The 11,232-nt window shown below is 33.6% G+C and overlaps 1 protein-coding gene and 1 long non-coding RNA gene across 3 annotated transcripts in view; both read right to left on the reverse strand.

Moving 5' to 3' along the window:
- LOC108663352 overlaps positions 1 to 1,102 on the reverse strand; it is a 1,804-nt gene extending 702 nt beyond the window's left edge. Inside the window, exons 1-2 of one of the 2 annotated variants that reach the window (XR_001929322.1) lie at positions 985 to 1,102; positions 734 to 830 (exon numbers count right to left, since the gene is read on the reverse strand). This is a non-coding gene — a long non-coding RNA (uncharacterized LOC108663352). Of the gene's footprint in view, positions 1 to 733; positions 836 to 984 lie in introns of both variants that reach the window. The other variant, XR_001929321.1, reaches the window with a different exon arrangement.
- Positions 1,140 to 5,539, reverse strand: LOC108663277. Its single transcript, XM_018126874.1, has 5 exons — positions 5,459 to 5,539; positions 4,807 to 4,893; positions 1,776 to 2,006; positions 1,630 to 1,663; positions 1,140 to 1,422 (listed from the first exon to the last, which is right to left on the reverse strand). The coding sequence occupies exons 1-5, from the start codon at positions 5,537 to 5,539 to the stop codon at positions 1,217 to 1,219; spliced, it is 639 nt and encodes a 212-aa protein (XP_017982363.1). The 3' UTR covers positions 1,140 to 1,216.

An 11,232-nucleotide genomic window follows, 5' to 3' on the forward strand; every position in this document is an offset into this window, starting at 1 on the left:
CCCTACGCGCCTCTCCGACCGAGGTACATATATAACCGGATTTCGTACCCCTCTAATAGGTTGGTCCATAGAATTCGCCAACTGCAGCAAGCTAAACCCACCATACAATAAAATTTGCAATAGCATGTCATGACAATTATTTCACAATCCAGCCTCTTAAGGCTAAATACCCAGTTCATATATTTCAACGCAAATACTAATTCAACCATTCATGCAAATATTGTCACAAGCCATTCGATTCAAAATACAATCTATAACACAACAAGTAGCAATCTCCAATTACTCTTGAATTTCTTGGTTAAAATGAAATCACCTTTTAAAAGAATTCAAATTTGATCTTCAAGGGGATATTTTAAATCTTTCTCAAAATATCGGTCCCCACATCACGTTAAAACTCTCTTTTCATAAAATGTTCATTGTAAATATTTGCATGATATTTTGTATCAAAATAACATGGTGAATATGTAATAAATTTCATGAATGCACACCACAAAAACAATAAGGCACAATTTCCTTTGATATAAATCTTTTCGAAAAGCTTGTTTCTCGGTTTAAAACACTTTACGTCTAATATATATATATATATATTTCAAATGATTTCTAAAAATAACTTACACCCACAATTCCTTAAAATTCTATCAACGCATGCTTCCCATAAATTTTGCACTTCACGTAAAATATACGTACATGTATATATATACAGAATTCTTTAAAATTGACAGCTCCTACTCACCTCATAATAGTGGGATATTACTTCACTATTGATTCGTACGCGTATAATTATTCCTATTTGGTGGTCACATACTTTGTTCGGCATGCCTCCACGACAACTTTCCTAGCAACAATTTAAACTTAGTTACTTAATCACACATTTATATGGGTAGCAACTTAATTAAAAATTCCTTAAGCAACTTGCATATTTTTCATTCAAAATATGCACAATATTAAACTACCCATAAATCTTAAAATATAAAATTAACTTACCATTGGGCCTTCTCCATGGGCTTATCCATTTTTCCTAATTGGGCCAAACCTATTTATTTTTATTTTCTATTGGGCCATGCCCACTTATTTTCTATTGGGTCATGCCCATTTATTTTCTATTTGGGTCATGTCCATTTTTATTTTCTATTTGAGCCATGCCTATTTTTATTTTCTATTTCTTTTCTTTTCTTTTCTGTTTCTTTCTTTTTTCTCTCTTTCACCGTCACTCCCTTCACCACCATGTCTTCCTCTCTTCACCACCGTGGCTTCCTCTCTTCCTTGGGTCGTTTTCTTCCTCCTCCGGTGGTAGCACTTTCAGCTCTCTTTTCCTCAAAAAATTGGCAACACCAAGCTTCTTTTTCTCCTTTAAATTGGCAGCACAATGCTGTCCAATTTTTCTACACAAATTGGCAGCAAACAGCTCCAATTTTTCTGCACAAACAGCTCCAATTTTTCTGTAGCAAACAACTCTAATTTTTCTGCACAAACAGCTCCAATTTTTTTGCAGCAAACAACTCTAATTTTTCTGCACAAACAGCTCCAATTTTTCTGCACAAATTGGCAGCAAATAGCTCCAATTTTTTTGCACAAATTGGCAGCAAATAGCTCCAAATTTTTTTGCACAAATTGGCAGCACTTTGCTGCCCTTTAATGGCAGCAAAACCTCCAAAATTTCCAACTGCAAATTCACACAATTTCAGCAGCAACAACCTTGAATTTTTAGCACCAAAATCAGCCATAAAAACCTCAAAACTTCCAACAATTAACCTAAAAAAAATCAGCTTTCTTACCTCAAAAATTTCAGCTTTTTCTTCCTCCAAAAATTGCAGCAAAAAGCTTTCTTTTCCTCCCTCAAAGTGCAACAAAACTGTGCCAAAAAAAAGAGCAGAATTTTCGTTCCTTTTTCTCTTCCTCTCCCACGATTTTTCTCTCCCTTTTTCTCTTAATTTCTTTCTTCCTCTCTCAACCAACTTCCTCTCCTTTTCTTTATTCTTTTGTTCAACCTTTTGGTCCTTTCTTTCCTCTCACATGGCCGGTCCCACCATCATTTCTACATTCTTCTCTTTATTTTCTTTGTTTCTTTGTGTCTTTGTTCCCTTAATTTTTTTTATGGCCGACCATTGAATTTAGAATTCTTGGGTTTGACTTTTCTTCATTCCCATCCATACCACATCATTCCTATTCTTTTTATTTCCTAATTATTTTATTATTTATTTATTTTATTCTCTCCAAATAATGCAATTTACATGTAATTCCTCAACTTTATTTTATTTGTTACTCAATCTTCTAATTTTCGTATCTTAAAATTTGATCATTTCGACACATTTAAAAATTCTAATTTTCTTCTATCTTCCTTTTCTTACACGTGTATAATCGAAATATTGAGATCGCATTTCAACGCAGTGTCACCATAATATTTAAATATTTACTTACCCGCGTTAGCTCGATTTAATAAAATCACGCTGTCACAATTATCGTCGTTTTCCTTCAAAATTCTTCTTTACTTCTTCTCCCCCACTTAAATTAGTCATATTCAATTTTTCATGACTAATTCTGATAACATATAAAATATTAATATTTTAATATTATTTTATTGAATAAAATATTATTTTATTTTAAAAATTTTCACTTGCCTTTTTTGGTCCCAAAATGCATTATTACATCTCGGTTTATTTCCGAATCATCCTTTAGCTTACTAATTCATTTCCAACGAAAATATTATTATTTAATTATTGTTTCTGCACGCGCGAAGCATTTTATTCTTGAACGTTCCTTTCATCCTTTGTCGCTCTTTAGCACGCCAATTCACATCAAACGATCATTCGTTTGATCAATAAGGTCTTATTTGTGTCCAACAAGGGTGCGGGGTATTATAGTAAGAATAATTGTTCCAAGATCTAATCTTATGGTTGGAGACAATTGTCGGTCTGCTTGGCCTTAACTCGAAAATTCTCATGTCATTTATCAGATTTCCCTAATTGGAGCCCACAATCGCACGTGAGTTCGGTCTCCAAAAGGACCTTTCACTCTTACGTGGTATGCTTCAATTGAAGACCAAGACTCTGATCAGGGACAACAGTCACCCAATTATCTTCATGAGATTAACTATTATTATATTATATAAATAAATACTAGTGTTTTTTTTATTTATGAAACTACTTAAACTCTATTAAATTAAATGATTATATGTTACTTATGCTATAGTAAATCTCACATTCTGTTGGTCCCAAAGAAGTGTGCTAGAGGGGGGGGGGTGAATAGCACTTTGTGAATGTCACTAAACTTGACTTCTAATTATGGACTAGTTAAAGGTCAATGATGAGAAGTTAAATGCTGGATGAAAGAATGATTTAAAGAAAAATGAAATGAAAAATAAAAGAGGGCAGACAATGCATAAAGATTTATAGTAGTTCGATATCTTTGACTTGTATCCATTACCTTGATCTTCCAATCAAGAATTTTCAAACCAAATCACTATAAATGGTGGAATTCCCAAGCTTCCACTAAGCTTTTACAATGGCTTTTCACAGGCTCAGCCACAACCTTTAATAATGGTTTTTCACGAGATCAACCAAAACCCAAAATCTAACTTTTCATAGGCTAAGTTAGAACCTATACACCTAATCAAGCTAACCCAAGCTTGATTAATCCTCTTAGAGTGACTTGCACACTCTAAGTAATCAAGGAGAAAAGATATAGAAAAGTACCTATGATCACTAACCTAATCTGAATGGTACAAGATAAAAAGCTTAACTTTAATTGAAAGATTGAAGTGAAGTGCAAGAAGGATAGAGAAAGTTTTTGCTATTTTTGAGCTCTTTTTGATCTTGGAATCAACTATTCTCTTTTTTAGCCGTTAAGGGTGTGTTGTATTCTTGAAAAACCAACTCTGATGGATGTTGATTGCTTCAGACTGTTGAAAATAGTTTGGAGTCAATTCTAGCTGTTAGTTTGTCTTCAAACATTTAAATTCAAATTTTCAAACTGTGTGCTCTTAGTTGACTGACTATACTTCTTAGTCGATTAAGTCTTCTTTGTCTTGAAATTGAATTCTCTGGCAGTGAGCTCTTAGTTGACTTACCATGCTTTTTAGTCGATTAAGTTCTCTTTGTCTTGTAATTGAGATTTCTGGCAGTGTGCTCTTAGTTGACTAACCTTGCTTCTTGGTCGACTAAGTCTTCTCTGTCTCACAATCTGCTTTACTCTCTTAGTCAATTGAGTAAGGCCTCAATCGACTAAGAGCTTACTGTCCTTGAATCGGCCAACTTCACTTTTGAATTTTAGTTGACTAACTCCCTTGATTATCTAATTAAGAGGCTTTTGTTTTGTGGCTCATTTGTAACCCCTTATTCTTATGAGTTTCGATATTTGCTTTTTAGTGATTAATTTATTATTGACATACATTTTCATCTTACACACTCAAGTAGTATAGTTAGACATAAATGAGTGGGAATGTTTTATTATCATCAAAAACTTATGGAGCCAACAATCTCTCCTTTTTGGATGATGACAAAACATTCCTTGATTAATAGCACAGTGTCTATTCGTTCCTTTTGTATTGCTCAAGATGAGGAATTTCTCTCCCTGAGTGTGTGCTCCACCTTAATGTATGCATAATCTTTTCAAGTTAATTTGTTATCCATCTTAGCAGGCTAGCTAATTTTATCTATTTCTTAATGGAAATAACAAGCATTGATTCAGACATTTGACAGAACATATTCATGAATTGTCATGTGAGCTTGCAGAACTACTAGTTATAAGTGACAAGATATTAACAATATTATGACCATCCATACCATCATGAGCATATCATCAACAAACCATATCCATTCCAAAATCAAATGTCATTAACAAGCCAATAAAGATAACATAAAAGCATAACAAAAGTAAGTTATCAGCATCCAAATCCTAACCATCAACAATTGACATAGCAGAATGTCATAAGTAACTAAGCATAATTAGAATCAGATTCCTAAATTACTATATTGTTACTTATACTTTCTCCCCCTTTTTATCATCAGCAAAACAGGGATGGTCTGCTAGTTTAAGAAAAGTCAGAGGGGGTGGATTTATCAGTTCCAAAATGAACATTGAGGGGTTTGGGGGATGATTGAGGTGATGATTTTTGGGGTAAGGAGTCAGGAGAAGGCTTGTCTGAGACTTAGAGAGGATCCTAGCTAGTGGATTTGACTAAAGATCTAGCTTTGTCAGCCAATATGGAAAACACTATTCTTTTGAGGAACTTGGTTTTTGTTGCCATAGTCTTTTTGCCTTTTCTAGTAGGTTTAGGTCTTTCTTGTGTAGATGCAACTACTTTCCCTTTTACTTTATCAGTAGGTTCACTTTTTCCTGTGGTGTGAACTGATTCAGGGGAAGTTCTTGCAAGAGTTGGTTTCTGTGTTCTGCCTCTTGCTACTTCTTTTCATGCTTGCTCTTTCCTCACCATTTGATGAAAGACATCCATAATTAATACTTCCTCAGAATTTGTTGGAGATAGCTTATCTTTCTGTGCTTCATCACGTTGATTAGAACTATCATTTAGAGATTCAATCATTTTTGTATCATCATTGAATTCTCCTTCAACTTCAAGTTCAGGAGTAGACTATTTTCTTATTGGAGCAAGTTCAGGTTCACCACCTTCAGCTTGAGAAGTAAGATTCTCAACAGTTTGTCTTGCTGGTGCTTGACTTGGGGCTGCTGAGGTACCTTCAGTTGCAAGACTAGGTGGTGATTTTTTTTTTTGCATCAAATTTCCCAACTCTTGTAAATTATCTTCAATTTTCTGAATTCTCTCTGACTGATCAGTAAGCTTGCCATCAATTCTCATCAATAAATTCAAGATCATCTCATTTGAGATTTGAGAGGGGGTTGTTTTTGTCTGAGCAGAGGTAGGATACTCATCCCTTTGGGTTTTTTTACGAGTTTTGATGAATTTTTCTCCTTCAAGTTTGTACCCCATTTTTGGTAAACTTCCCAGATAAATGGCTTGATCTTTGCCTTTTACTTGATTCATCTGATACCTTGTGTTCGAAATCCCCTTTTTTCTTACCAGAGAAGTGATGAGATTTCCATAAGCAAGATTAACTTTATCAACATGACAGGTTCCTTTCATCATTTCAATCATAAATCTTCCAAGATTGAGTGGAGTTGATTTGAATGCATGCTTCATCAACCACATATCTTGAAAACTTACTTAGCTAAAGTTACCATTTTTTCCATGAATTGTTGAAGCAATAAAATAGTACAGGATCATAATTTGTGGACTCTTTATGAAACTTGCATAACTTTTGGAAGAGCATATTTCCTTTTTCCCAGTGATAACTTCCCACAAATATGAGGGGTCATATTTCTTTGGAATTTCATACTCTCCCACATTATAGTCGATTTTCAGCAAATTTCCTAGATCAGCAGCAGTAACCACAAATTCCTTCCTATTCAGAAATACATTAAGACCATCCTTAACAAAGTCCTCTAGATCATCAAGTTTAGTTTCATCCAGTGCAATGCTAGAGTAAAATTCTTTGACAAGACTGATTTATAAGACTTATTCTCAAAGACAGTTAATTTTTTTAATTTTATTTCTTCAAAATATTCTGGCAGACCCTCTGTGATCTCTGAAACTTCATTAAAACTACCCCAATCAATATATTTTTCACAAGAGATGGGTGAATCTATCCTTATGAATATTAGTCCTAAATTTCAAGGATGAAGGATTACCTTTTTTGTTGGATTTTCCTTTTTCCATCTATTTCTTTGATTTCCATGCTTTCTCTTTCTGTTTCTTCCCTACTTTTTCAGTTACTGAAACTGGCTCATTCTTCTTTCCTTTCTTTTGAACCTTGGATGGTGGACTATCTTCCATGGGTAGTTTCCCTTTCTTATTTTCCAAAGCGTCACTTGGTAGTGTAGATTTGGCCATCATTCTTGGCAATTTCAAACTTAAGGTTTGAAGAGTTTGAGATAAGGGGTTTCGGTTTTGAAAGGAGCGGTTTCAAATGGAAATGAATAAAAAGAGAGGGTGAGGAGTTAAGATAGGTTATTAAACTTCCTGTTTAAATACGGTCGGACATCCTTTTTTAAAAATTCAAAATTTTGGCTCCCATTTTTGTTTTTCAATTTGACAGTTTTTCTTTTTCTTCTTCCCCGTTATGCTTTTCTTTTCCCTTAAATTTTATTATTTTTATTTCGATTTTTTAACTAACGAAGTTTTACCTTTAACCGACTAAGTCTATCATTCTGAAAGAAAAGATCAGCACAAAACGTTTTTAGTCGGTTAAGCAATTTTCTTAATCAACTAAGTTTCTACTGTCCTATGAAAGAAAAACTCAAGAGATTTACCTAAAACTCATTTACATTAAGCATTCCTAGATTTCTCCTAATTTCGCAAAATGTTTCCTCATTTAAGGGTTTGGTAAAGATATCAGACAATTGATGTAATGTGTTACCAAACTTAGTCTTAATGTGTCCTTTAACCACATGATTTCATATAAAGTGATGTCGAATTTCAATGTGTTTGGTTCTAGAGTGCTGAACTGGATTTTTTGAGATGTTTATAGTACTTGTGTTATCACAAAATATGTGTATATTATGCATAGTTACTCCAAAATCTTTTAATTGTTGTTTAATCTATACAATTTGAGCACAACAACTTCCAAGAATATGTATTCAGCTTTAGCTGTTGATAATGCAATAAAGTTTTGCTTTTTACTTGACCAAGATACAAGCATATTTCCAAGAAACTAATAGGTACCACTAGTAGTTTTCCTATCTATTTTACTTTCAACAAAATCAGCATCAGAGTATCCAATAAGATTAAATGATGATGCTTTTGGATACCATAATCCTAAACTTTGTGTGTCCAAAAGGTACCTAAGGATTCTTTTTACAGCTATTAACTGTGACTCTTTGGGATGTGATTGAAAACGTGCACACAAGCATACACTAAATTGTATGTCAGGTCTACTAGCAGTTAAGTAGAGCAAAGAGCCAATCATATCTCTATAAAGCTTTTGATCAATACTCTTTCTTTTTTCATCTTTATCAAGCTTGGTAAAGGGACTCATTGAAGTGCTGATTGACTTCAGCTTCATCACATTAAACCTTTTCAACATGTCTTGAGTGTATTTTTCTTTATTGATAAAGATACATTCTTTGCATTGTTTGATTTGAAGGCCAATAACGAATTTTAGTTCACCAATCATGCTTATTTCAAATTCACCCTGTATTTCTTCAGCAAAGTTCTTACATAAAGCTTCATTAGTAGCACCAAATACAATATCATCCACATAAATTTGAACTATAATTAAATCATTCAAGTATTTTTTAATAAATAGTGTTGTATCAATACTTCCTCAAATATACCCTTTTTCAATTAAACTTTGAGAGTTTTTCATACCAAGCTCTTGAAGCTTGTTTTAATCCATATAAGGCCTTATGCAGTTTGAAGACATAATCAAGCTTTTCAAAGTCCTCAAACTCGGAGGGTTGTTTGATATAGACTTCTTTTTGAATAAGACCATTTAAAAATGCATTTTTCACATCCATTTGAAATAATTTGAAATTCATGAAACATGCAAATGCAAGTAATTATCTTATAGCTTCTATCCTAGCAATAGGTGCAAAGGTTTCATCATAGTCAATACCTTCTTCCTAATTATATCTTTGAGCAGCCACTATCCATGTACCATGGTTGCTTCTGCTTTAGTTGAGCTTTTGAACATATGCCTTCTTGGTTTGGCTCAACTTGCAAGACAAATTTTTAGTTTTTCTTAACAGGTACCCATACTTTGATGGGTCCTTAAAGGTTAGTTGCTACATAGGAACCTTTTGGTACCCGAATCATTTTTGTTCTTTGAGTGTTTTTTCTTTTATAATAGTCATAAGAAAGATGACCTATTCTGCCACAAACATAACATCTAGATGAGAAACCATCAGAATTTCTCTTAAAGTTTGTATTTCTTCTTGATGTTTCTTTTCTCAAACTTTTAGGAACAATATTTTCATTAATTACCTTTTGCAACACTTCAGTTCTGTTTTCAAGTTCCAATTTCAGAACTTCAAAATCAGTTTTAGAGTGTTCTAGTTTAGTTTGAAGAAGATTTTTTTGTTAAAAAACAGAGTTGAAATCATGTCTTATCTTTTCTAAATCATTCTCAAGAAACGTAGTCTTTCTTTTTAAAGCATTATATTTTGATGCAAGTTTTTCAAACTCATCATAGAGGCATTCATATTCTTCTTGAAATTCATCAATTGAAATATCACTAGGAGTGGAAGATACTTCAGATTCATCATCTTTGGCTATCAGACATATGTTTGCTCTTTCTTCCACTTTCTTTTCATCACCTTCTGAGCTTAAAGCATCACTGTTAGACCAGATTGCAGCCACCATAGCTTTCTTGGATTTTCTAATTTTCTTGGGAGTTTTCTCCTTTAGCAAGGGGCATTCTAATATGAAGTGTCCAAGTTTCTTGCACTCAAAATATATAACTTCTTCGTTCTTATTTAATTCATTATTATTTCTAGTTTTCCACGAAGAACTTTGATCTTTTTTGTAGCTTTTCTTAGCTAGTCTTCTATATCTTTGTCCCATAAGTTTTTTGAATCTTCTTGCGACCATAGCCAACTCTTTATCATCATCACATGATAAATTATCTAGTTCTTCTACAAAGGTGTTTGCTTTTAAAGTAATTCTCCTCTTTCTTTCTTTGGCTTTTCTTTTGTCTTTTTTTTTTCTTCTTTAAGCTCCATCTCATGAGTGAGAAAAGAGCTGCAGATTTCATCAAGAATGATGACATTTAAATCCTTAGCTTCTCGAATAGTAGTCACTTTTGGCTTCCAAGTTTTAGGTAGGCTTTCAAGAAGTCTTTTCACAAGTTCTTGTGCAGGGATTGGCTTACCTAACTGATTGAGTTTATTGGTAATGTTAGTCAACCTATCAAGCATGCTGGTGATATCTTCACCAAGTTCCATCTTGAACATTTCATAGTTGTGAGTTAGAAGAGCTATTTTGAACTCCTTGACTTATGAAGTCCCATCATGGATAACTTTAAGTTTGTCCCAAACTTGTTTGACAGTGGTATAGCTTGACACTTTGTTAAACTCAGTGGGAGTCAAGGAACAATGTAAGTTATTTATTGCCTTAAAGTTTGTTTGAACCTTTTTGGTCTCAATTTCAGTCCATTCAGCCCTTGGTTTAGGAATCATTTCATTGGTCACAACATTTATGGTTGAGGGGATAAAAGGTCCATCAGTGATGGCATCCCACATTTCATAATCTATTGCCCTTATATAGATAGACATTTCAGTGCTCCAATAGGGGTAGTTTGATCCATCAAACAGAGGTGGTCTATTTGTGGACTGTCCCTTCGCAACTACAAATTTTTGAAGAGCCATTTGGATCTCCCCTAGAATGTTAAGCCTTAAGAATGAAAGATAGGCTTTGATACTACTTGTTGGTCCCTAAGAAGTGTGCTAGAGGAGGGCGAATAGCAGTTTGTGAATGTCACTAAACTTGACTTCTAATTGTGGGCTAGTTAAAGGTCAATGATGAGAAGTTAAATGATGGATGAAAGAATGATTTAAAGAAGAATGAAATGAAAAATAAAAGAGGGTAGACAATGCACAAAGATTTATAGTGGTTCAATTTCTTTGACGTACATCCACTATCTTGACCTTCCAATCAAGGATTTTTAAACCAAATCACTATAAACGGTGGAATTCCCAAGCTATTACAATGGCTTTTCACAAGCTCAGCCATAACCTTTAACAATGATTTTTCACTAGATCAACTAAAACCTAAAATCTAATTTTTCCTAAGTTGAGTTAAAACCTATACACCCAATCAAGCTTATCCAAGCTTGATTAATCCTCTTAGAGTGACTTGCACATTTTAAGTAATCAAGGAGAAAAGATATAGAGAAGAACTTATGATCATTAACCTGATCTGAATGGTACAAGATGAAGTGCTTAACTTTATTACAAAGATTAGAGTGAAGTGCAAGAAGGATGGAGAGAGTTTTACTATTTTTGAGCTCTTTTTGATCTTAGAAGCAATTATTCTCTTTCTTAGCCGTTAGGGGTGTGTTTTATACTTGAAAAACCAACTCTGATGGATGTTGACAGCTTTAGACTGTTGGAAATAGTTTGGAGTCAATTCTAGTCGTTAATTTGTCTTCAAGCATTCAAATTCAAATTTTCAAACAGTGTGCTCTTAGTTTACTAACTATGCTTCTTAGTTTATTAAGTCTT

The sequence above is a fragment of the Theobroma cacao genome, chromosome 9 (assembly GCF_000208745.1).
Source record: "Theobroma cacao cultivar B97-61/B2 chromosome 9, Criollo_cocoa_genome_V2, whole genome shotgun sequence".
In the NCBI taxonomy this organism is placed as follows: Eukaryota; Viridiplantae; Streptophyta; class Magnoliopsida; order Malvales; family Malvaceae; genus Theobroma; species Theobroma cacao.